Source organism: Manacus candei, unplaced genomic scaffold (assembly GCF_025592945.1).
Source record: "Manacus candei isolate 608988 ecotype Guabito, Panama unplaced genomic scaffold, ASM2559294v1 h1tg000040l, whole genome shotgun sequence".
Classification (NCBI taxonomy): domain Eukaryota; kingdom Metazoa; phylum Chordata; class Aves; order Passeriformes; family Pipridae; genus Manacus; species Manacus candei.
In genome coordinates this window covers 784,211-808,862 of record NW_026138088.1, presented here as the reverse complement: position 1 = coordinate 808,862, position 24,652 = coordinate 784,211, and the positions used below count along the sequence as shown (strand labels likewise).

General features: G+C 61.3%; 5 protein-coding genes and 1 long non-coding RNA gene across 7 annotated transcripts; 4 read left to right on the top strand and 2 right to left on the bottom strand.

Moving 5' to 3' along the window:
• Positions 1-101: 101 nt before the first annotated feature.
• On the top strand, positions 102-4,086 carry COASY (Coenzyme A synthase). The gene is made up of 9 exons (XM_051794563.1): positions 102-747; positions 1,051-1,265; positions 1,413-1,544; positions 1,746-1,935; positions 2,303-2,367; positions 3,000-3,084; positions 3,232-3,329; positions 3,410-3,556; positions 3,818-4,086. The coding sequence occupies exons 1-9, from the start codon at positions 132-134 to the stop codon at positions 3,884-3,886; spliced, it is 1,617 nt and encodes a 538-aa protein (XP_051650523.1). The 5' UTR covers positions 102-131; the 3' UTR covers positions 3,887-4,086.
• Positions 4,087-4,200: 114 nt separating this feature from the next.
• Positions 4,201-7,672, top strand: MLX (MAX dimerization protein MLX). Its single transcript, XM_051794565.1, has 8 exons — positions 4,201-4,433; positions 4,694-4,730; positions 4,842-4,931; positions 5,246-5,352; positions 5,534-5,633; positions 5,895-5,994; positions 6,224-6,425; positions 6,521-7,672. Exons 1-8 carry the CDS (start codon positions 4,392-4,394, stop codon positions 6,575-6,577), a joined length of 735 nt encoding a protein of 244 aa, XP_051650525.1. The 5' UTR covers positions 4,201-4,391; the 3' UTR covers positions 6,578-7,672.
• Positions 7,673-7,850: 178 nt separating this feature from the next.
• PSMC3IP (PSMC3 interacting protein) lies at positions 7,851-10,144 on the bottom strand. 2 transcript variants are annotated; one of them, XM_051794566.1, is made up of 8 exons: positions 9,690-9,845; positions 9,370-9,479; positions 9,208-9,297; positions 9,033-9,144; positions 8,744-8,889; positions 8,593-8,646; positions 8,452-8,511; positions 7,851-8,374 (listed from the first exon to the last, which is right to left on the bottom strand). In XM_051794566.1, the coding sequence occupies exons 1-8, from the start codon at positions 9,718-9,720 to the stop codon at positions 8,315-8,317; spliced, it is 663 nt and encodes a 220-aa protein (XP_051650526.1). In that variant the 5' UTR covers positions 9,721-9,845; the 3' UTR covers positions 7,851-8,314. The 2 variants fall into 2 exon arrangements, with proteins under 2 accessions (XP_051650526.1, XP_051650527.1); XM_051794567.1 differs by having other exon boundaries at positions 7,851-8,511; positions 9,690-10,144.
• Positions 10,145-10,859: 715 nt separating this feature from the next.
• Positions 10,860-17,185, bottom strand: RETREG3 (reticulophagy regulator family member 3). Its single transcript, XM_051794564.1, has 9 exons — positions 16,977-17,185; positions 16,340-16,446; positions 15,160-15,190; positions 13,980-14,106; positions 13,634-13,718; positions 13,088-13,225; positions 12,547-12,626; positions 12,099-12,231; positions 10,860-11,595 (listed from the first exon to the last, which is right to left on the bottom strand). The coding sequence occupies exons 1-9, from the start codon at positions 17,168-17,170 to the stop codon at positions 11,162-11,164; spliced, it is 1,329 nt and encodes a 442-aa protein (XP_051650524.1). The 5' UTR covers positions 17,171-17,185; the 3' UTR covers positions 10,860-11,161.
• On the top strand, positions 13,728-15,116 carry LOC127474115 (uncharacterized). Its single transcript, XR_007905744.1, has 3 exons — positions 13,728-13,963; positions 14,414-14,506; positions 14,849-15,116. It is a non-coding gene; the product is annotated as an uncharacterized LOC127474115 (long non-coding RNA).
• Positions 17,186-17,383: 198 nt separating the features above from the next.
• On the top strand, positions 17,384-24,441 carry TUBG1 (tubulin gamma 1). Its single transcript, XM_051794702.1, has 11 exons — positions 17,384-17,517; positions 17,783-17,895; positions 18,354-18,521; positions 18,769-18,837; positions 19,664-19,743; positions 20,330-20,456; positions 21,169-21,255; positions 21,490-21,639; positions 22,905-23,057; positions 23,345-23,506; positions 23,729-24,441. Exons 1-11 carry the CDS (start codon positions 17,469-17,471, stop codon positions 23,924-23,926), a joined length of 1,356 nt encoding a protein of 451 aa, XP_051650662.1. The 5' UTR covers positions 17,384-17,468; the 3' UTR covers positions 23,927-24,441.
• Positions 24,442-24,652: the final 211 nt, after the last annotated feature.

Below are 24,652 nucleotides of genomic sequence, written 5' to 3'. Positions count from 1 at the left end.
GGCCGCGCTGGGGCCGGGCCTGCCGGTCTCCTCCTCCCGCGGGCGGAGCCGCGCCGGGGCTGCCCGGGAGGCGGTGCCGTTCCGGTGCCGGTCCCGTCCCCGTTCCGGTCGGCGGTGCATCCGGCGGGGCGATGCCGCCCTTCCCCTCGGGGCTGCTGGTGCTGACGGCGCCGCTGCCCGCGCTGCCCCGGCGGGCGGCGGGGCTGGTGGCGGCGGCGGCGGGGCTGGTGGCGGGGCCGCTGTACGTGCACCTGCAGCCGGGGCTGCGGCTGAGCGGCCCCGCCGGTCCCGGCCCCGGCCACGCCGTGCCGCCCGCGGGCCCCGCGCTGCTGCGGGCTCTGGCCGCGCTGTACGAGGCGGCGGCGGCGCGGCGGGGGCTGGACCTGCGCGTCCTGCTCGGCCCCGGCCGCCGCCTGGCACGGCCGCCCCGTGTCTTGCTGGCGGCCGCCGCCGAGGCGCCGGGGCCGCCGGAGCCGGTGCAGCTCGGGCTGCAGCGCCTGGCCGCGGCCGTGTACGGCTGCCCGCCGAGCCTGCCCGCGATGCTGCTGGGCGAGGACACCGGCGGCGGGGACCCCGAGGGGGACCCCGAGCAGGATCCCGACGCGACGCTCCCCGAATTCTTGGACGTGGCGGTCGGCGGCACCTTCGACCGGCTCCACGGCGCCCACCGGCTCCTGCTCAGCGCCTGCTGCCTCCTGGCCCGGCGGCGGCTCCTGGCTGGGGTGGCCGACGGAGACCTGCTCCGCCGTGAGTCCGGGGTGGCCGAGGGGTCAGCCCGGTGCTGGCCGGGGCAGGGCGGTGATCTGGGGGACCGCTGACACGGGGGGTCCTGGCAGCCACCCACCCAAAGCGGTGCCGCCCAGGCAAGGTGACACTGGGTAGCCGGTGGGGACCTGGTGTCCTGTCCACAGCTAGCAAGGTGTGTGGGTGCAGCGGGAGCAAGGGCAGGAGGGAGCAGCCACTCAAAGTCACAGACGAGTTTTGTCTCCCTTCTCCTGGTCTTGTTTTTCTGTGACTCTTGTGCTTCCCCACCCTCCCGGCACCTGGTAGACAAGGTTCTGCCGGAGCTGATCGAGCCCTACGAGCTGCGGGCAGCAAAGCTCCGCGAGTTCCTGGAGGATGTGAAGCCCTCGCTGAGATATGACATCGTGCCTCTGGCCGACCCCTTCGGCCCCTCTGTCACAGACCCCGACCTGCAGTGCCTGGTGGTCAGCGAGGAGACCCGCCGGGGAGGGGAGGCTGTGAATAGGAAGAGGCTTGAAAACGTAATTCCCGTGCTGGAGCCCCGGGCTGCCCCTGCCCCCCTCTCGCCCTTGCCTGCCACTGCCTGGGGGCAAATCGGGTCTCAGCTCTCCCCTTCACCCACCACACTCCTACAGCTGATGGTCCCTGGGGCTTCCTTCTCTCCTCAGGGGCTCCCTGAGCTGGCTCTCCATGAGATCCAGTTGATGAAGGACCCTGACCACCAACAGAACGAGGAGGAGAAGATCAGCTCCTCCAGCCTCCGGCAGAGGCTGCTGGGGACGCTGCTGCAGCCCCCACGGGTGAGGGAGAACCACGGCTGTGATGGGAGCGGTGTGCCCGGGAGGAGGGGTGGGAACCTTGGGATCCACAGAGTTTGGCAATGCTCCTGCTGCTCTGCAGGCCAGATCCTTTCATGCCCATCTCCAGGCTGGGGCATTGGGATCCTTCTCCAGCAAAGCCCAGTCCTCCGTTTGCTGCCATGGCTTTCCTTCTTCCCTTAGCGAGACCCGGCCTTGCCATCACGCCCGTATGTGATTGGGCTCACTGGGGGCACTGGGAGTGGGAAAACCTCCATCGCCAAACTCCTGGGGCACCTGGGCGCCTTTGTCATCGATGCTGACAAGCTGGGCCACGCCGTCTATGTCCCCGGTGGCCCAGCCTACGAGCAAGTAGTGGCAGCCTTTGGGGCAGGTAGAGCCACCAGAGGTTGTGGGAAGGACTGGGAGGAGGAGGAGGGGGAGGGAGGAGTGTCCCAACATCCCAAGGAGCCCTGGCCTGTGTCCCCCTCCTGTCCCATGGGTTTTGGGCTCCCCAAATGTCGTGTGTCCCATGTCAGAACTGCTGGTGGGGAAGGCTGAACTGGGCTGCTGTTTGCCTGGGATGAGCTCTCCCCTGTCCTTTTCATGAGTCAGGTGAAGAGCTGCCAGGTCAGATCTTACAGGCCCTTTCTGTGTCCTGTTGAGAGCCCTGTGCCAAAGATGTTTCCCTGACCCAGGTTTGCCCCAGGGATGGGAGTTGGGTTTGTTCCTGCCAAACCTGTTGTGCTTCTGTCTTGCAGAGATCTTGAATGAAGATGGGACGATTAACAGGAAAGTCCTTGGGGCCAAAGTGTTTGGAAACCAGGTAGAAGCAGCACGGAGACTCAGTGTTTAATCCCATGAGCCAGGGGAGCTCTCCCCTTCTGTTGAGGCTTTTTAGTTTTCAGTCCTTTGAACTGATGACACCCTCCTGGCTACATTTCCTGTCAGTGACAGGGCAGGACAGATCTGTCTCTGTAGCTGAGTCAGCAGCTGTGCTGGACATAGTCCTCTTGCCCTGCAGCTGCTGCTGTCTCCTCATCCCTGTCCCCTCTATGCCATGCTTTTCCTTCACCCAGTGTGGAGCAACAGCCCTGACGTATGTGGAGCTGGTGCTCTCTGCCCCTTGTACCCGAGGGAGCTCAGTGACACCTGACCTTGCTGGTGGGGCCAGTGCTCAGCCTGTGGCTCCGGTGCTGCCCCAGCCCCAGGTGGAGGCAGCTTGAGGGGTCCCCTAGGTGGATGGGTCTCATGTGGGTGCTGCTGCACCGGGACCTCACTGTGCTGAGGGGCAGCAGAGACCAAGGGTCTGCTATGCCTGGCAGGGCAAGGAAAATAATACCCCCCCCACCTTCCTGGGTGCCCCCTGACTGCTGACAGCCACCATCCCCTTGTTGGCTGCTCAGGAGTTCTGAGGGTAAAGGACCAAATCCTGAATCCTGCCCTGGTCCTTTGTAGGAGCGGCTGAAGAGCCTGACAGACATTGTGTGGCCTGAGATAGCCCGGATGGCGAGGGAGCAGATCCGGGAGGCCGACTCTCAAGGTAATGGGGGCAGCTCCATCGCAGCCTCAGCTCATCAGTGAAGTGTCTGTGCTGCTGGAAGGGGGAAGCTGAGCCCAGGCTGGGCCAGAGCTGAGGAGCCATCGCTCCATCCATGGCCAGGTGCTGAGGAATGCCCTTCTTCCGCAGGGAAGGCCGTGTGTGTGCTGGATGCTGCTGTGCTGCTGGAGGCCGGGTGGCAGGACATGGTCCACGAGGTGTGGACGGCCATCATCCCAGAGGAGGAGGTGAGCCATGCCCTGGGCCCCTCGCTCGCTGCCAGAGCTGGTCCTCAGCCTCCCCTGAGTGTCCCCTCTGCCCCTGCCAGGCCGTGAGGCGCATTGTGGCCAGGGATGGGCTGAGCGAGGAGGCCGCTCGCTGCCGGCTGCAGAGCCAGATGACCAACAGGCAGCGGGTGGAGTGGGCACAGGTGGTGCTCTGCACCCTCTGGGAGCCAGATGTCACCCGGCAGCAGGTGAGCCCAGGGCTGCTGCAGCACTGGGGGTGTCCTGGGGGACCAGAGGGCTCAGTGCTGTGCCTGGGCTGGGCACTGTGTGCCTGGGTGTGCTCTCACCATCGAGGCTGCCTCTGGACACGGCCACAAGGGAGGGATTTGGGGGTGTAGATGCAGCTGGGAAGGGATAGGAGGCATGGGACCCTTGCATGACCCTGTGCCAAGGTGCCGCTCTCGGGGTCCGTGGGCTCTGAGGTGCTGCCCTGGGTGGTTCTCTGGCAGGTGCAGAAGGCCTGGGACCTGCTGCAGCAACGCTTGCGCCCAGAGCCCGGCCATGACCCCCACCTGTGAGGGGCAGTCCTGCATGGCCCTGGGAGGGTCTGTGTCCACCACTGCCCTGCGAGAGCCGGCGGACAGAGCAGCGCGGGACCGAGCCCACTGAGCCCATCCGGCTCCATGGAGGGGCCGGGGCGTCCTGACGTGCCCCAGTGCAGGGGACCCTGCAGGGCTGAGCCCCGCTGGGCGCCAGTAAAGAGGCTGCTCCCACTGTGCATGTCCGTGTGCCGGTCTCGTGTCACTGTGCCAGTTCTGTCCCCCCACCCACCTCCACAGGGGCTCCGCTGCCCCCGGCCCCTCCCAGCTCCCATTATGGGCGTGGCCCCCGGCGCTGCGGGGCTCGGGGGTGCCGCACTGGGGACGCACGGCAGCGATGACGTCACTGAAGATTGCGTCACAGTGACGGTGTCCTGGCCATGACGTCACACCCACACAGAGGCACGGGCGCCCCCTGGTGGCGCGCGGCGGGGCGCGATTCCCGTCGGCCCCCGCGGCGGTCACATGACCGGGCGGGCGGAAGATGGCGGAGCCGCCGGGCGGGGGCGAGGACCCGTGGGGGAAGGTGGGGCCGGGCCGGGAGCGCCGCCGGGGCCACGGGGCGACGGGCGGGCGCCATGGAGGGCGGGCAGGCGGGCGGGGTGAGCGCCGGGGCGAGGAGCGCGCGGGGGATCGCTGCCTGTGTGGGAGGGGGCGGCCGGAGATCCCAGCGGGGACGCAGCCCGGGGGTGGCGGGCACTGCTCGGGCGGGTCCGGGGAGCCTTCGGGGGCCAGGCCGCGGTCGCAGCCCGGCCCCACTGACGTGTTTCCACCGGCCCCGCGCAGGTGGACGCGGCCTACGGCGACAATGGCCTGGACTCCGGTAGGTGCCACCCCCGCGCCAGGGTGGCAGCGGCCACCCGGGGACACCCCCTGTTCCTGCGTCCGGTGACACCCCGCGCTGGGCACTGACCCCGGGACACTCTTGTTTCAGCGCTCTTCATGGAGAACGCCCGGAAAAGCAGCATAGTGTCCCGGGCCAACAGCATCGGCTCTACCAGCGCCTCCTCTGTCCCCAACACAGGTGGGGTTTGGCCCCCGGGACCGCGGTCTCTGCTTTTGGGGGAGCCCAGCACCTGCTGGGCTCCAGCTCTGCCCTGCGCTAAGGGGGCTGGGCAGGGTTCCCACCCTGAGGAGGAGGAGGGAGGTGGTGGAAACAGCAGGTGCCTCCTGTGCAGCTCCACAGGGAGAGGGGAGAGGTCGGTGGAGCCCCTCGGGGCACTGTCCCTGGCCCAGCCTGCAGGAGCTGAGTGGGCAGGGGCTGTGCTGGGCCCAGAGCTGCCACAGCCCCCTCGTGCCTCTGCTTCCTCAACCCCGGGCCGTGCCCTGTCCCCACAGACGACGAGGACAGCGACTACCACCAGGAGCCCTACAAGGAGTCGTACAAGGACCGGCGCCGCCGCGCACACACCCAGGCTGAGCAGAAGCGCCGTGATGCCATCAAGGTGAGGGGAGAGCCATATCCCACCCAGCACTGCCCCTGTTGAGCTGCTGGATCTGCCCTCTCCAGGAGGCTCCTCGTGTGCTGGGAGCTGCCCTGGCCCTGATGGGCTGTGTGGTGGGAGCTGGGTGTGGGCCCAGCCCCACAGGGTGAACTCCACGTGCTGTGGCTCTGCTTCCCCCCAGAAAGGCTACGATGACCTGCAGGCCATCGTCCCCACCTGCGAGCAGCAGGATTTCTCTATCGGCTCCCAGAAGCTGAGCAAGGCCATTGTCCTCCAGAAAAGTGAGTCCCAAGGGGTGGGGAGATGGAAGGGGTTGCTGTCAATCCCCCAGAATGCCTCCCTAGAGCTGTGCAGGGCAGAGTTCAGCACCTTGGGACCTTGTGGTGCGATGAAGCTCTGGGGGGCTCAGGTGCTGCTCACCTGCACCTGCCTGTCCGCAGGCTGCAGTGGAAGCTGATGCTGCCCTTGCTTGGGCACCTCCCGTGGGGGTCTCAGGGGCCTGTGTGTGCTCCCAAATCCTCACTCTCTGTTTTCATGCTCAGCCATTGACTACATCCAGTTCCTGCACAAGGAAAAGAAGAAGCAGGAGGAGGAAGTTTCTACCCTCAGGAAAGATGTGATGGCCTTGAAGATCATGAAAGTGTAAGGGAAGAGCTGTCAGGGTCATGCCCTCCTCCTGCTGTTCCCCCATGTCCTTGCAGGGAAGAGCTGCCAGGGGTCATCCAGAGGTTCTCTGGCTGGGAACAGGCCTGGAGCTTGGAGCTGAGCACAGGAGCTGGGTGTGGGAGCTGGGAGCAGGAGCTCAGAACCAGGAGCAGGAGCTGGGTGCAGACGCCTCACTGCTGACCTCGAGGCCCTGTACTTGTTTCAGGAACTATGAGCAGATTGTGAAAGCTCATCAAGACAACCCAAACGAAGGGAAGGACCAGGTCTCTGATGAAGTGAAATTCAATGTTTTCCAAGGCATCATGGATTCCCTGTTCCAGTCCTTCAATGCCTCCATCTCTGTAACAAGTTTCCAGGAGCTCTCAGCGTGTGTGTTCAGCTGGATCGAGGAGCACTGCAAGCCCCAGGTGAGCAGTGGTGCCATGGCCCAGGGGGAGAGACAGTGGCATGGGGGCAGCTGTTGCCCTACAGACTGACTGACCGTGTCCTCTCTCTGCTGCAGACACTGCGGGACGTTGTCATCGGGGTTCTGCACCAGGTGAAGAGTCAGCTCTACTGAGCCTCCTCCACTGCCTCTGTGCCTGTGGGGACAGGGCACCTCCTGCCTACGGGCCTGGGGGACAGGCACCCTCCTGGGCCCTCTCCCTCGTGGCTGTTTTTGAGCTTTTCTGAATTATTTATTGTATTCCCTCCGAAGCCCAACGGTGGCCGTGCAGACACAGCTGCTCTGCTCGGTGTTACCGAGTCTTGGTAGGGACTGGGCAAGAGGGGAGGCAAAGGGAATGTGGAGCAGAGGAGTGAGGGCAGAGTCTGTGGCTCAGGCAGTGCTGTGAGGTTGCCTGTGCCACCGACTCTCCCTGCAGAGCTGACCCCGGAGCAGCTCTGCTCTGTGCCCTCAGGCCTCTGACAGCCCCGCTGACCCTGGCTGGGGAAATGTGATGAATGTGTGCTAAAAATGATGGGTTTCTGGGGAAACAGTAGGAATAGATTCTCCCCAACTTCTGGGCTGTCTCCCCCCTCCCTTTGAGGCAGATGTGTTCTGGGAGAGCCTGTCAGTGCTGGCAGCAGGATGAGCCCCTCAGTGCCAGGGTGCTCCTGCAGCTGTGGGTTCCCTGGTAGGGACACAGGAAGTTCCTGCAAGCGCTGGACTGTATCCAGCTCCCTCTTGGGTTGGCTGTGGCTGTGCTGCACAGAATGTTCTGCAGCTGCAGCACAATGTGGCCACATTGCACTTGCTGCCCCTCCTTAGAATTTTTAAACACACACATCCATGACCAGCCTTGATTTGATTTTTATTTTTGTAAATCACTGAAACGGTCCTGGAGTGCTGCCAGTGCCAGCTGTGCAGGCAGCTGCTCTCAGGGACACCTTTGCCCCTGTCTCACGCCCAGTTTGGGTCACAGCTCTGCCCAGCTGATGGTTGGTCATTGCCCAGAGTAATGGGATAGTGGGATTTGTTCTCTGTAACCACGTTTGTGCTCCTGCTCCAGGGGCACAGCCAGGGAGTGTTTATTTCAGGCTGTTTTGTTCCCAGAGCTGAGGAGGGAGTGTTGCTTCCTGCCTTGGGAGGAGGATGAGAAGTTTTACAGACTCACACATGAAAGTGATGTATTTTTCTATTGAGAAAAGTAATTAAATATTGCTGAATGTTTTAGTGATTTTTCTGCTGCTGTGTTCCTAGAGCTGGGTCCTAGAGCCAGTAGTTTGCAGAAGCCCCTTCTAGTCTCTGTGGTTCATGTTACCCTCTCCTGGCTCCCACCCTTCCCACCCCTCAGGACCTAAACCCTGCCCCAACACCCTCTGAACAGACAAACACCAAAGGGAAGCACAGCTGAACCAAAATTCTGGTGTTTAATGGATCGTATTCTTGTGCGACCACTCAGGCACACGGTGAGAAGGGGCTGGATCACATACAGAGCTCTGCAGCCCTGACAGTCCCTCACTCTTTCCATACTGGAGCACCAGTGCCCCCCACCTCCCCCACATCCCTTTTCTTACCAGAACAGCAGGGACACAGCACCAGTGCCCCCACACCTCTCCTCAGCCCCACTGGACCCCAGTTTGGCAGCTCCCTGTGCTGAGGGGCAGGAAGAAACAACATCCCTCTGCAAGGAGAGGGCCAGTGCCAAGTCTCTCCCACCCACCACCCTTCCAACTGCAAAAGAATTCTAAACACATAAATACACGGGATGAGCCCAGGTCCTGCAAAAAGAGAAACAGAACAACCCAACAGCCAAGTTTCAGCAGCAGCTCCACAGCAGCAGCTTCTCCCCGGGGCAAAGGCTCCCCCAGCCCCTCACAGGGCCGCTGGCAGCACCACGCCATGCTCCTCATCCGTCTCTATCCCGACCTCCTCCTGTACAGCACCGGTGGGTCAGGGCAGGTCAGGGCCTGGCTCAGCAGCCCCGGGCAAGTTCCAGCCTCGGTACTTACGAAGAATTGCTTCTTGCTCTTGGGGTACCCCTCCAGGATGGCATCCAGCAGCTCGGTGGCCTGACGGGACAGGGCATGTGAGGGGCTGTGGGGGGCCCGTCCCAGCAGGGCCAGCACTGACCCCCAGCCCCCAGTGAGTACCATCCGCTTCCTCCGGCGCCACTCCCGGCGGTACAGCTGCTGCTCCCGGCACACCTGCCAACAGCACCACGTTGGGAATGCCCATCAGGGATGTGCTGGATCCCGGTGGAGGCCCAGCCCAGCACCAGGCTCAGCGCCGGCAGCTCTTTACCTTCTCCTTTTCCTCTGGAGTCACGTGGTTGGTGGCAGATTTAATCCTCTCCAGTTTCTCCGTGTAACTGGCACAGTCCTTCCTCAGCGCCTCGATCTCCTTGGACATCTCGGAGGTTGTCATGGAGCTGTTCAAGTCCTTCAGCTCTGGTGAGGTGGCACCACTCACTGGCCAGGCTGCCAGCCGGCACCGGGGCACAGCTGCCCGTGCCCTGGGGACCCTCCCGGTGGCTGCAGAGCCAGGACCTGAGCCTGTCCCTGAGCCCACGGGGCCGCCCGGGCGCACTCACCCGCCTCCATGTGCCGGCAGCTCTGCTGCAGCGCCTGCAGCTGTGCGGAGCGGGCGGTGATCTCCTCGTCCAGCCTGCGGAGCTCGGCATCGCTGGCGGCCGGGAGCTGCTCCTGCGGGGAGGGGTGGTCAGGGAGGGCTGGAGCGGGCAGAGGGCGCCCGCGGCCGGGGCTCACCTGGTCGGCGAAGTAGATCTTCTGCTTCCCGTAGGCCTTCTCGCGCACGCGGCCCTGCTGCGCCAGCTGCTCCAGCGCCCTCACCACGGCCTGCGGGACGCGCCGTCAGCCGCGACAGGGACTGGGACCGCGCCCGCCCCGCCCCGGCCCGGCCCCGCTCACCGCCTTGCCCAGCCCGTGCTCCCGCTGCAGGTTCCCGAAGGCGTCCTGGGCGCTGTACGGACGGTTCTGCTCCCGCAGGTACCGCAGCAGGACGGCGGCGGCGCCGCCTCCTGGGGGACCGGCCCCGGTCACCGCGGCCTCCTCTGGCACCGCAGCGGCCGCCCCGGGCTTCCCCTCCCGCACCCACCGCCCGGGGCTCCCCCGGCCCACCCCGCACTCACCGCCCGGGGCTCCCCCGGCCCACCCGCACCCAACGCCCGGGGCTCCCCCGGCCCACCCGCACTCCCCGCCCGGGGCTCCCCCGGCCCTCCCGCACTCACCGCCCGCCGCGGCCTCGCGCCCTTTGCTCATCCCGCTCCTCCCGCCCCGCTCCGGCCCCGGTTGGCGGCACTTCCGGCGCGCCGCGCGCTCCGTCCGACCGGGAACAGGGCCCGGGCCGGCGCCGATGGGCGGAGGAGCCGCGCCCCGGGGAGGCGGGACCGGCGGGCGGGGGCTCCGGGCGGGCACCCACCGCCCCCCGCCCGGCCCTCCCGCCGCGGCGTCAGCAGCGCAGCCCCCGCGCTCTGGCTCCGCAACTCGGCCCGTGAGACGCCTCACGCCCGCATGGAACAACCCGTTACCGACCCCCACTCCCGGGTCTGAGGCTGCCGCCCCACCCCGCCTCCCCCCTGGCTGCGGCCCCGGCACGGCGGAGTCAGACAAACAGCAGCCGGTAATGGGGTCCCTGCCGAGGTACGTTCTTGGCTGCACAAACGTGATCAGAACCGGGTCTATGGCTTAGGAAAAGCAAGGGGGGGAGCTCGGCGGACACAGCAGGGGCGGCTCTCCCCGGGGGCTGCTGGTTTGTTCACGGGACCACAGTGGGCATGAGCTCCTCAGTCACTGGCAGCCCAGGCTGGTGTCCCCTGTCCGTGGATTCTGCCTGCACAAAGCTGGACACAATAGGGCCAGGGGGACACACAGCTGCCCAGGCACCCCTGTCCCACTGCCTCCCTCCTCCAGGAAACCTCGGCCCTGCCCACGGGAACACGAGGGTAAGGAGCACAGGGAGTTCTAGCAAAGTGTTAGTTGGCTCTCAAGAAAGGCTGTTAGTTCAGGAAAGCAACACAAGAGCAGGGGCCACATGTGGATATTCTTGCAGGACTCTGGTGGTCACAGCAGGTGTCTTATTGCCATTGAGCTCTTAAAAACCAGCATCACGAGGAGCTGGAGCCGAGGGAGTGGCCAGTGCAAGGAAAACATTGCAGCTGCACAACGTCCACAGTGGAGCAAGGGGGTTGGTTCCACCTGGAGCTGGATATTGCTGGGAGAGAAGACTTGGATTTGTGAATGTTTTAGGAGTGGGGAATGGCTGTCTGAGACAGAACAGCACTGAGTCCCAGACACCAAGCCTGAAGGGCCTCATCCTGTTCCCCTGGTTGTGCATCAGCCCCAGAGGTCAGTGCACGATTGTCCCTGGCAATGCCGTCGGTCCCACTGGCCTCGAGAGCTGCAGACACCACATTTATTGTCTTAGGTGAGGAAGTTTGGAGCAGGCAGCATCCTGGCAGACAGCACAGGGTGATTGTGGACCTATCCCATCAATGTCTCTCCCTAGGGATTACCAGTGTCCTTTATTTTAAAATCCAAGCGAGGCTACAGAGTCACAAGTCACAGTGATGTTCCCAGCCAGGACTGGCTGTCACGTCACTCAGACTCACAGGAGACGATTGAGAGAACTGTGCAAGGCTTTTCCTTCCAGGATTCCCTCCGTGACGCGCAATAGAAAACCAGAGGGAAGTGATGGGATGGCTTACTGGCCTCGGGAGCCAGCAGGATCCAGCTGGTTCAGCTCAGACTGATCCAGCAGTTCAAAATCATCCCCTTCGGCATCAGTGTCCAAGTCCGAGCTGACTGCTCTGAGGTGAGTCTTTGCCCCTCTCTGGGGATTGGTGCTGCGTGAGGAGCCTGGCTGAGGGGCTCCTGACAGTGCCAGCTGGATCATCCCCCTGGTGACAAAGCCAGCGATGTTGTTGGTGAGATTCTGCACTGATGGCAGAGCGCCAGACTCCTCCGGGTCGTACGGGAGATGCAGATCCTCTGTCCCTTGTGGGCGGTATGCCAGGCTTGGGATCCCAATGCTGGTGTCGTCTTCATCATCTATGCCAGTTGCTTCTGGGTTGATGGAAGGGAAGTCAGGGAGATCCCTGGCAAATGATTCTTCTGGGTCACTGTGTCCGTCCAGGTCTGGAAGAGGAGAAAGTGCTTTAAATGCTGGCACTCGCCCAGCACCCGCAGGCTCCATCAGGAGCTGGGCCAGCACCTCCCCAGGGCAGGCTGTTGGCATCTCACAGACCACACGCTCCTCAACTTCGCCCTCCTCCCCATCCCAGCTATTCGGATCCCACTGATCTCCCAACTCATTCACAAGGAATGCGGGTGCCAAACCAGCCACCTGCCAGAGGGGAGCACCCACACCCCCAACCACACTGCTTCTGAGCCCACAGTCAGACTGGCAGAGCTGGATCTGCCTTTGCAGAGTAGCTGCTGTCGCTCTACTCAAGCGCCACAGGAATGAAGGAGGACGCTCTGAACAAAACAGGCAGTTGTAGCTCATCTGCAGCAGCAAGGCTGACATCAAAGAGCCAGACCTCAAGGACATGAGGTAACAACACATCCGCCCTCCAACCCGTCACACTGGCGCCTGTTTGGCATTCCACACCTTCCACAAGCTGCCCATTTCCTCTCACCTTCTGATCCCTCTGTCAGGGGAGTCTGGCCCCTTGAAAGGTTAAATATCCCATTTTCAGTATAGGAAACCTCAGCATCTGAATGCTCCGAGTCAGAGATGGTCAGTTCCTTGGCGACCACAGAGTCATCCAGCTTTGAAATAGGAGATAAAATTGAAAACATCAGCATTGGAGAGCTTATTCCTGTGCCTCAAGACAAAATAGATGACCCAGTGGCCTCTAGTTAAACCCAGCCCTCAAAGGAGGCTGGTACCTAAGGCTCATTCATGTGTACTGCCCAGCTTAGGAGCCTGCAGCTGGCATGAGCAGCTCTGGACATCCTTGAGTGGGGACAGAGTGAGAAAGACCTCTCTGGAAGGGGAATGTCCTCATCTGCTCTTCCATCACATTCAGCTACTTTGTTTTTTCTGTCCAGCCAAGCTCCCCCCTCTCCCAGACACTCCGTTACCTTGGGGCAGAATGCAGCCAGCTCCTCTTCGCTGTCGCTCCCATCGTCCGTGGCCTCCTGACCGAGGGCCTGGGCACGCACTGCCAGAAACCAGAGCCAAAGCTGTTACTGCTGCTGGGATAGGGCTCTGTGCAGAACCACAACACCCCAAGCTGGACAGTAGAGCCAGCTCTGTTCCGCAGCAGAGCTGTGATAACTCCTGACTGCGGCTGCGGCAGGTTTTTTTGCCGAGATGAACATGTTTTAGCACTCCCTTGCACCGATCCCTTCCTCCTTTTTCTGCGCAACCATCACATGGAACACAGAGTTCTGGCAGCCGAGAACTGGAGCAGCTCAGCGCCGTGAAGAGCCCACGGCAGCTGCTCCCTGGCAGGTGGCTGTGGAGGCAGAGCTGCCTCGCTCCCTTCTCAAGGCAGCTCCAAGAATTTGCCATGCCAGACATGCACTCCTACCCCCTGCCAGGGCTTGGGGGCTCCATTCACAGCCCATCTCAGGCACCAAGGACCAAGGTCTGAGGGGTCAGAAGTGGCACAGCACTCACGTTGCCTCTCCCGCTGCCGGGCTATCATGTATCCCCGGACGCTGAAGTCCAGCCGCTGCAGAGCCGGCTCCAGCCGCAGGTACATGCGCTGCCCCAGCCGGTGGTACACGGCCAGGGGCCACAGCAGGACGAGGAGCACTGGGGTGAGTGGGAACGCACGTTAGAAGGTTGGTCAGGATGCTGCTTGGCAAACATCCTGCCCATTTTGTGATGCAGCACAACACACAGAGCACGGCAGGTCTGGGCACTGAGGGCAGTGCTGCAGGAGGCTGTGAGAACTGGTGCCATCGCCTCTGCCAATTTAACAAAATTGAGAGGCCGACCAGTGCTCAGATCTGTGATTACTAAGCACTCAAACATGTTCTTTCCAGACCAGACTTCGAGTCCTGGTCAAGAACCACCACGTTCCAGGCAGAATGTATAATTTTAAATTTTAAAGCCATTCACGCAAGCTTTCCTTTGCACAGAGGAGCCCCATCCCTCACACATTCAGATCCCTCATCTCTTTTCACACATAAGTCTGTATTGGCACAGAGATCTACTTACACAGCAAGTACGAGAGCAAGAGTCCAGGGATATACTGGCCAAGGACAGCCAGGAAAGTGAAGACTCCACACACTAGAAGACAAAACTGAAGACATGGGAGACAGTGAGTTTCCAAGGTTAAGTAGTGGCCTCACTTTCTCCTCCCTCCTCTAGAACCTGATCATTCTGCCTGTGCTTTTCATTCCTCCCCACCACCTAACAGCCACAGTGTTGTGGGAGACCTCCCATGGCAACCTCCCATGCCTGAACATGTTCAGTCAGCACTGGATGCCAGCACAGGAGGCTCCTCGTGGTCAACAGAGGCTCCACACCAAACAGGTTATTTCTGAGGTCTGTACATTCTTACCTTGCCAGGGCTTTGCCTCTTGAAAATGAAGAGATTATTTAAGAAGTTGGTCCCAGCCACCCATCCTTCAGCCAAATGGTGACAGAGCTCTGGCAGTCCAAGCAGCCGAGGGTGGACATATCCCCAGCTGCAGTGAAGGCAGAATTTGGGAACAGATATTACTGCATCAACGTCAGTGCTGAAGTCCCTTGTTACAAACGCTTGTCTCAATGCTTCTTCCTCCCCAGCACACAGCTCTAGAGATGAGGGTCACCTGCCCTCCAAGCACTGCCCTGCCCAAAGCAGCTTGTCTACTGCTGCTCTACCAGTGTCCCAGCGCTCCCACAGCAGCCAAGGAGCAGGAATTTCAGTCAGTGGCCTGGACTTCTCCATGCTGCTGGAGGGAGTGGGCAGTATAGAGGCAAATCAACTGAATCCATTTACTTTTTCTGCAGTTATTTGGTCAACTGTGGCCTCCAAGAGTTCAGCACGAGGTCTGGAAGCAGCCTTGCACCTCACTTCATAGTTACTTTGGAGGCCTTGAATTGGTGAGTTTTGTTAGTGCCTCTTAACTGCTGGTCACAAGTACCTGAAGGTTAGGAAGAGCAATTCCTTTTGTGCTTGGGCCTCTTAAAAAATTGAATAAAGACAACTGTCCTCTGGCACCAGCTCAGGTGACTTAATCGGGCGCTGACATCCAGCACAGCCTGGCAGTGGCGGCAGGAAGGTGTGCCCAGAGAGGCAGGTGTGAGCACTGAGGCAACACCTCAGCATTTCTCAACCCATTATTAACGCTGCAGTCAGACCATAACTATGCAGGAACAACTGCTGGAACAAGCCTGTCTAACATTCCCTATCAAGTCTCAAGAAGACTTCATTAATTCCCACAGAAATGCTGTTTTCCTGCTACTGGAGGCCCATACAAGAGGAATTGCTTCCAAGGCAGCGCCTGTAACTTCAGGGGGCAGGGGATCAAGCAAGCGTCACTGGAAGCTGGTATGAGGCAAAGATGAAGTACAATACAAAGGCCTGGGCAAGTCAAAAGCTTCTCATGACTGCCTGACGGCGTCCCAGGCTCCATCCTCCCTTCTCCCTTCTCCCCCTCCTCCTCGCCCCAAGGAGCTGATATTCCAAGCTTGTGCAGGCAATGACACGGTATCACAGCAAAGTATCACAGCAGAGGAGTCAATTAGTTTCCTACCTCTCATTGTCTAATTCGTCAGGTCTCGCCACTAAAATATTAAGAACAGACACTACATTAGTTGCAAGGAATTTGCCATGGGAATGCGTAGCTCTTGGGATTTAAGTAAAGCTTTAATGAGCTGGGGAACACCTGGAAAAGACATTAACTGTAATTACAGGATGGAGATGCATCACTCCATAACACGTCTTGAGTGTGTACGTGTGGCAGTACAGGACTGCAAGAGTCTCCCTGTTGCTCCTTGGTATTTGTTGGACACTGGAGGCTGCTCTGGCCAAAACACCACTTCCCCTTCCCCCATACCAGCTGGGGAGCAGGAATAGCCTGCAGGCTGGAGGCATCAAGGATTTAAGGCTTTTGATACTTTCTCACTGAGGCTTGACTTGAAAAGTGACCAAAGACTGTACTGTCTATCCTGAGAGATCAAAATCAGGCAGATGAAGGAGCTGGACAGACACTGCCACTTAAGAGGGAGCCTGAGCCAAGCTCCAAAACCGAGAAAAGCTTTAATGTCTTCCCAGGAACTACAGAGAACATGGGCTGAAGCAGAAAGCTGAGAGCTGAATTTGCTGGTTAGTCAGGGAACCAGCCCTGGGAGCATGCAGACCCTACACTGCTCCAAACCAACCATGCAAAGCCAAGGGACCTCAACCTGTTTGGAATGGGGGTGTTCATCAGTGTATTAATGTCACAAAGGAGGGACATAACTGCTTTGGTTACTGAAAGCTTAAGACTAACTTCATTAACAGCTGTTCAGATGCCTCTTCTCCCAAATAAATCTCTGCTCAACAGCAAGGCTGGGACTCATCTTCATCCTAAACTGAATTATTATGGATTTTGAGGAGAAATCCAGATGAGTTCCACATATGCTTCAATTTCTCGCTCTGGTACTTAATGCTCAGAAAGTGAGTCACTGGCTGAGACCTGCACTAGGTCACATACACCCCGTGGTTCAGGATTACAAGACAAATACTAGTATCACAAGCACAAACATGTCTTATGTTCACACAGGTTAGAATTTTCCAGCTCCAGGAAGAACATGCCTGCAGTATTCTTGATGGCTTCTAGACCCTCAAAGCAAAAAAACCAACAATTTAACTGCAGACACTACAGAGCCTGTACTCATGGGGCTGGAAACGGGGCTTGATTTGCTGCTATCAGCTCAAATGCTGCAACTTACCTCCAATTTCTGGCCAGATTTTATGCTTCCACTGGTCTATACACACAACTACCAGGAGGGTAAACGCAACCAGGAAAAGCAAACGAAGGGAAGTCAGAGCAAAGAACCTGCGAGGAAGAAATGAAAGGGGTTGGTACCATCCAGATCTGTGCAAGACACAAACGGGTAACACAAACCAACCCAAAACCAACCAGTCACTTGGAGAGAAAATTCAGCAGGTGCTACTCAGTCTGAAGGGGGCAGCTGCCGGGGGACCCTGGTCTGCTCGTGTCAGTTCTCCCGGGACAGCCCCCTGTCCCAGGCAAGCGGTGCCCGCTGCCCTCCCTGCACCGCCACAGCACAGGTTGGCTGTTCCCGGTTAGTTTGATGCTCCCCAGTACAAGGGGAGCACGCGGAGGGGGCCGGGGCTGCAGACTCAGCGCTCTCAGGTCCCTCCTGTCCGGAACGTGCCGCGGCCCAAACCTGCGGCTCCTCTCGGCCCGTTCGTCCCTGGGAGCGGCTCCCCCACGGCCCCCCGAGCCCCGTCGCCGCGGGGAGCTCGGACGGGCCCCCGCAGCCCCGGCGATCGCGGCAGCGGGCCGCTCCGCCGCCCGCCCTCCCCCGGCGGCCCGGTGCCGGTGCCGGCGCCGCTGCTCACCAGAACAGGCCGTGCACCGCCGCCCAGCACAGCGCGCTGCGGCCCGGCCGCTCCCACACCAGCGCGGCCTGCAGGGCGCCCAGAAGCGGCTCATACGGTCCGAGGCGGCCGCGCAGCGCCGCGCTCAGCGCCTGCACCCGCCGCTGCCGCTCGCCGGGCCCGAACCCCGGCCCTGCCGCCGCCGCCGCCGCCATCGCTCCCTCACGGCGTCAACATCCGTCCGCCGGCCGCGCGCGCGCGTCTGCCGCAGGCATGGCGGCCCCCGCCGCCGGCAGCAGCAGTGCTGCGCTGGGCGCCGCCATCTTGGCGCAGGCGCAGCTGGCGCCGCCTGCCGGGGCGCACGCGCGTTGCCAGGGCACCGCCACGGGTGGGGGCGTGCAGCGCTGCCCCGGAAATGCGAGGCGCGCACGCGCACTGCCATTGGCGCCGGCGGGAGACGCGGCGGTACCGGGGCCAGGCGGGCGGTGGGAGCGGAGCGGAGCCTCGGCCGCGATGCCGCGGGAGATCATCACCCTGCAGCTGGGCCAGTGCGGCAACCAGAGTGAGTGCGCCTCGGCAGCGGCGGGGCCAGGGGAGCGCGCACCGGGCGGGGCCGGGATGCTTTGGGGGGGGAACTGGAGGGGCCTTGTGAGGTGGGGCGGGGCCTCGTGGGGCGGGGCGGGGCCTTGTGGGATGGGGCGGGGCCTGCGGACCGGGGCGCTCCGGGCCCTGCCCCGCTCCCGGTGCCACTGTCGATGTCGGTCTCGGTCCCGGTGCCGGTGCCCAGCCCGGCCCGGCCGTCCCGTATGACCGCCCCTTCCCCACAGTCGGGTTCGAGTTCTGGAAACAGCTCTGCGCCGAGCACGGCATCAGCCCCGAGGGCATTGTGGAGGAGTTCGCCACCGAGGGCACCGACCGCAAGGACGTCTTCTTCTACCAGGTACCGCCGACCCCGGGCCGTGGGGCGGACACATCACGTGGGGTGTGCTGCCCTCGGCCCCACGGGGCTGCGGGCTGTCCGTGCCTGCCCCAGCCCTCTCTGCAGCCCTCGCGGGTGCCCACCCCGCTGGCTGGAGCGGTGGCTCAGCCCAGCCTTCCGCTCACAGCCAGTGACAGGCTCCCGCCTGCGCTCCCGGTGTGGCCGTGGAGCGCTGTGTGGGCGGAGCGGCAGCACGAGGCACTGCCACAGACGGTGCCTTATGTAAGCACCCAGAGCCCCCCCCGCCCGTGCTGGGGGTGCTCCGGGACACAGGCTGCACAGAGCCAGCCTCCCTCCCTCCCTCCTCCCCCTCACCAGGCCCGGCTATGCTGTGCTGGGCTCGCCCGAGGCCAGGGGGTGGCTCATGCTCTCCCTTCCTGAGCTGCAGCAGCGCTGTGATTCTCCTGCTCCTGTTGCAGGCCGACGATGAGCACTACATCCCGCGGGCCGTGCTGCTGGACCTGGAGCCCCGCGTCATCCACTCCATTCTCAACTCCCCCTATGCCAACCTGTACAACCCAGAAAACATTTACCTGTCTGAGCACGGAGGGGGAGCTGGGAACAACTGGGCCAGTGGCTTCTCGCAGGTACCAGCTCTGGTGCTACTGGGTGAGACGCAGGGCAGCCCAGCAGGCCTAGGGCTTTTTCATGACCCCCTCGTGCAGCTCAGTCCCAGTTTCTGAATAACACCTCGTCACTGGCAGGGACTGTGGCACCCCGGGCATGGGGCGCTGGGCCACACTGCCAGTCTGACTGAGCATCACAGCAGGCTTGAGCAGCTCTTCTCCATGTTCTGTGGGAAAGGAACAAAACCAGGTCTGGTTTCTCTTGCAGGGAGAAAAGATCCACGAAGATATTTTTGACATAATAGACAGAGAGGCTGATGGGAGCGACAGTTTGGAAGTAAGTACAACGGGGATTTGGATCCAGTGGCCCTGCCTGGTGTTTTCCCAGCCAGGCTGCTCTTTGTAAGGTTGAGCTCAGCGCTCTGGTGTGCACAAGCTTGCTCAGTGTGCTTCTGGGGCTGAGCGCAAAAGGCACAGAGGGGGGAACCAGGGACAGGAGGTTTGTTCATCACCACTCCACCTGTCAGCCTGCCCTGGAAATCCTTTCACTGTTTGCTCACGGGGCGTTTTTCTTTATACCGTCCACGTGAACCTGTTCCCTTTGCACAGACAGACAGGGCTGCTGGGTGTTCGTTTCAGGCTGTCACGTGGCAGCAGGGGAAGGGCAAATGTCAGCTAAAACAAATAGACAGAAGATTCAGGAGCCTTTTGTGGGAGTTGAGCAGGTGGAAGCTGCCCTGGAGTCAGGCAGTGGGAGTTTGGTCTCAGTCACTCTAGAAGGAAGAAGGGGTGTGGAGGACCCAGGAAAGGGTTGAAGAAGTGCGCCTGCATTTTGTGTGACAGACTGGATCCTGGAGGTGGCATTGGAGCTATTCTGAAGCCTGTTCTGGGTGGGAGGGATCCTGCAGGTTCCCAAGCAGCTGTTGCACATTGCGGAGTGTGCAGAGATGTGGATCCCACCTATGTGGGCAGGAGTGGGCTGAGGAGCTGTGGTTGGAGTCCAGAGGAGCCAGAGCCAACTCCACTGTGTCTGTGCTCCCAGCTGCCATGGGGAGCTCTGGCCCTGGCCAGCAGGTCTCCGCTGGAGGTGTTGGGGGTGTCATGTTATCTGCCTGCACTGGGGTTGAGCTGCAGCTTCAGCACTGCCTTCTGGTTCCTTGCAGGGGTTTGTGCTTTGCCACTCCATCGCTGGTGGAACAGGCTCTGGGCTGGGCTCGTACCTCCTGGAGAGACTGAATGACAGGTGAGCACAGCCCTGTCCCCTTCCTGCACCACAGAGCCTGGCCCAGCCTGGGCACCCTGCCCAGAGCTGGAGAGCTGGAGAGCGCTGACTCAGAGCCACCACCCCCACCCAAACACTGTCTTGTGCAATCCCTGGCGAGCTGCCTGCAGAGGGACGGCTCCTGATATGCCTGGGGACTTCAGAGGCTCTGAAACTGTCCAAGCTCTGCCTTCCCTTGGCTGTTCTTATCAGGCAGCTGCCTGCGGACACCCTGACTGTGCAGGGGGAGGATGGGAGGCTCTGGCTGTGGGCTCTGAGCTGCTGTCCTGGCCTGTTCAAGCTTGCAGCCTCTTGAAAAGGCTTGTGAGCAGCTGCTTAATCAGCCTGTGGATGGCTCAGTCTCCCTGTAGCTCCTCTGGCAACCAGCTCCTGTGCTGCTGGGGTAGGCACTGCTGGGACACATTCTCTCCCTCCCTGGGAGCCAGTCTGGCTGCAGCTCTGGTGACTCACCCTGTCCTGAGCCCTGGAGACTAGGAAGGCAGCTTGTGGGAGGGAAGAGTGCTGGCTTGTCGGCATTAACCCTTGAGATGGCTGCACTTCTCACCAGGTATCCCAAGAAGCTGGTGGAGACCTACTCTGTGTTCCCAAACCAGGATGAGATGAGCGATGTTGTAGTCCAGCCGTACAACTCTCTGCTGACACTGAAGAGGCTGACTCAGAATGCTGACTGTGTGGTAAGAGGCCCGTGGTGCAGCAAGCCTTGGGGTGACAGCCCTGTCTCCACAGCCCAGAACCATGGCCCATGCTGGGGCCTGTGCTGCAGCAGCACCATGTGCCTGTGAGCCCTGGATGTAGCAACAAGTGTGCCCTGAACAGAAGGGACGAGCAGATGTGGTGGTCCCAGGGACCCTCGTTGGCTCTGTACTAACCCCTGTAGAGCTGCCTGGTATTTCTGCCTCTGGGATCCAGCAGATCTTCCCAAGGCAGCGAGGGCTGTCTGTGCTTCCCTTGTGTAGCTGTGCTGCAGCCTCTGCTTGAACTCGATCCTGGCATTGCTTTTAGCACCCACAACCTCCACAGCCAGGCAGCACCTTCAGCCTGTGCTGGGGCCTTTGGTTGGGTCTTACCGAGATGCTGCTCGTCCCCTGCAGCTGATCCCTGTGTGTGGCAGGGCAGGAGCAGCTTCACTGGAGCTGCTGGGGCTGGTGCTGGTGCATGGTGCTGGCCCAGGGGCAGAGCTCTTGGGGAGAGTGCGGGGAGCACAGCCAGGAGGGAGGGAAGAGCTTCCATTGACAGTGTCGGTTACACTCCACAGATGAGTCAGCTTGTGGTTTCAAGTGTCTGCCACCTGCACAGAGGGCTGTGCTGGGCCCTGAGACACGTAGCTGGGACTGCCCTTCCTCAGCTGCCTCCGAGGCCCTTCATGGAGCCAGGTTTCTCTTGCAGGTGGTTCTGGACAACACAGCCTTGAATCGTATCGCAACAGACCGGCTGCACATTCAGAATCCGTCGTTCTCGCAGATCAACCAGCTGGTGAGAAGGGCTCTTCCTTTGGGAGAAGCCAGCATGGGGCTTCCCTGCTGTGTTCAGCTCAATCTTAAACTACTCCATGGGCTGGGCTCATGGGTGGGCAGCCTGGAGCTGTGAGTGAGAGCACTCTGCCCTTCTGGGTGCTCCAGCTTCCCTTGGCACAGCCGCATGAGGCAGGTTGTGACACCCCCTGTGACCCTGTGGTGACACAGGCGCTGACCCCGTTCTCTCCCCCAGGTCTCCACCATCATGTCTGCGAGCACCACCACACTCAGGTATCCCGGGTACATGAACAACGACCTCATCGGGCTGATCGCCTCGCTGATCCCCACACCCCGGCTGCACTTCCTCATGACGGGGTACACGCCACTCACCACCGACCAGTCGGTAAGGCAGCCCCAGGCACTCCTCCCCACCTCTGAGGCCAGGAGAAGCTGCCACGCTCACCTTGTAGCATCTGTCAGTCCCGTGTCTTGGTGTGAGCTGTCGCTGCATGTCCCAAATCCCAGGCCTGTATGCTCACACCACGTGATGGCCGTGTGTGCAATGAATCAGACGTGAGCAGGCAGTTGTCCGTGTGCCAGGCTACCTGCTGCATGCATCAGGGCGGCTGTCAAGATCACAGGATAAAAAGCCACCCTTAGAAATGATCTGAGCAAGGCCAGCAGAGTGGCCCTGCCAGCCCTGCGGGCCACAGCTTGGGCCATTTGGGTCCAATCTCTGTTGATCATTGTTACTCCAAAACTGATGTTGGGCTCCAGGTGTCAACCCCTTCCTGGGGCTTGATTTGTGTCTGGGAGGGGGACTTGCCAGCCCTCAGGACATTTGGCTCATCCCCAGCTTGCATTTGGCTCGTCCCCAGCCAGGGCCCTCCACCCCCCAGTGCGAGTGGGGCAGTTCTGTTTCGAGAGGTGCTCGCCTGCACTGGCCCATCGCAGCCTGGCGGGAGCTAACAGCTGCTCTTCTCTTCTCCCTTCATGCATTTCCTCAGGATGTTGCTCAGAGAAACAAATATGAAAAACTGCTGGCTCTGAAAAGGGTATCAGTGTGTGATCTGTCCTCCCAGGGAGGAGTGTGGGCACGGCTCAGCCAGTGGTTCAGACGGTGCAGGAGGGAGCTGCCACCTCACCCAGCTGTCCCTGCTGTGAGCACTCTGGGTGCTGGCCCCAGCTGTGACCCCTCTGACTGGTGGCAGCTGAGCAAAGCCCAGACAGCACTCAGGGATGGCAGTGGCCAGTCTGCCCATAGCTCGGAGCTGGGCAGGGCAGGGAGGGGATGGAGTGGGGAACAACCCCTCTCCTGTCAAACACCCACTGCTCTCTGCCTCAGCAGTGGGACAGGACCCAACTTTGACAGCAATAATATGAAACAGGTCCCTGTCCCTCTGCTCTCAGCTGAGCTTCATCCTTCTGTGCTCTGGGGGGAGGCAGACAGCCCCCATGCTGGAGGCTTCACTGACAGTCCATTCAACCTGGCTGTGCCTGTTGTGTGATGTTGGGATTTTCATCCTGCATGTGGCTTTGCACGTGGCTCCATCCCTGGGGCGAGGGCATCTCTGTCCAGCTGTCCCCCTTGCTGTATGTGCGTGCTGGGCAGTGGGAGGGCAGGGAGCAGCACCCTTGCTCCCTCTGATCCCCGGCTGGCCTGTGCAGGTGGCCAGTGTGAGGAAAACCACAGTCCTGGACGTGATGAGAAGATTGTTGCAGCCTAAAAACGTGATGGTGTCCACAGGGCGAGACAGGCAGACCAACCACTGCTACATCGCCATCCTCAACATCATCCAGGGGGAGGTGGATCCTACACAGGTGAGCTCCCATGGCCGTTAAGGTGTTGATGGCCATGGTGTGGCCCAGGGAAGGGCATGGTCACTGTCTGTGCAGCAGTCCTGGGGCAAGACTGGACAGTGCCTGAGAACTGGCTCCAGGTTTCTCCTGTATGAGCTCTGCCCTCTTGGAAAGGCCACAGTCCTGCTGAAATCCAGCTTTCCTGCTGAAATCCAGCCATGCCTCCTGTGAGGAGCAGCTCGTGGGTCTGCTGGGACCAGGCTTTTTGCCCTTCACCCTGCTTCCCCTTGGTGTTCTCATCCCACCAGGTTCACAAGAGTCTGCAGCGGATCCGGGAGAGGAAGTTGGCCAACTTCATCCCCTGGGGCCCTGCCAGCATCCAGGTGGCTTTGTCCCGCAAGTCCCCTTACCTGCCGTCCGCTCACCGCGTCAGTGGTCTCATGATGGCAAACCATACCAACATCTCCTCGGTGAGTGCCTTCCCCGCCCCACTGGGCCCCACACCCCTGGTGTCCCTTCAATCTGGGGCCATCACAAAGCCAGGGCAGGCCCTGCCAGGGCGTGGGGTGGATGGCTCCCAGCAGGGCTCAGGTCTGGTCCAGGGTTCCATCAGTCCCACTGGCCGCTGTGCCGTTCTCTTGGAAAGGGTCCCCAGGGAGCCCTGGCCCCTGTGACCCCGCGCTGCTCTCCAGCTGTTCGAGCGGACGTGCCGGCAGTACGACAAGCTGCGCAAGCGGGAGGCCTTCCTGGAGCAGTTCCGCAAGGAGGACATCTTCAAGGACAACTTCGATGAGCTGGACAACTCCCGGGAGATTGTGCAGCAGCTCATCGACGAGTATCACGCGGCCACGCGCCCCGACTACATCTCCTGGGGCACGCAGGAGCAGTGAGTGCCCTGCCAGGGGACGGGAGGGTCCCATGGCCACCCCCACACACGCCGGCAGGGCTCATCTCTGCCGTGCCCACGTTTATCACCCCTCAGCGCTGCCCGGTGCGGCGGAGCCCTCGCGCCGGCTGCACACATGGCTGCACTCCTCCGTGGAAGTTGCTCTGTGGGGAGCAGCATTGCCCCTGCAGCCCCTCGGCGGGGGACAGCCCCCGCCCTACCACGTGCCCTGGCCCAGGACAGGACTGGGGCAGCTGCGCGCTGTGCTGGGAGGGAACCTCCACCCATGGGAGCAACGCTCACTGGGAGGAGGAGGAGAGCGACCCTGGGGCTGGGAACAGGCCTGGCCCCTAGAGTTGGGTGCATACGACACCCATGGCCAAAGGCTCCGTGTGGCTGAGCTAGTCCTTGCCCTGGGCAGGAGCCTTGTTCCTCCTTTGCCAGATCAGGCCTGGGGCACGGGCTGTATCTATATTTTTGTAGGTTATTTTGCTTTAATAAAGGCTGTTCCTGCACTAATGCTGCTTGCACAGCTCCTGAGCGAGCAGCTGAGCAGGGAAGCAGCTGCAGATACTGAGGCCAGTGCTCGCCTTGCCTGGCCAGATGGCCCTGCTGTGCAGCCACAGCCTGTGGGGGCCCAGCTCTGCAGAAGCACCATGGCTGCTGCTCATTGGCAAGTTGCGGGGTGCACAGGGCCAGCCCTGCCCCAGCCAGCAGTGCTGAGGAGCCC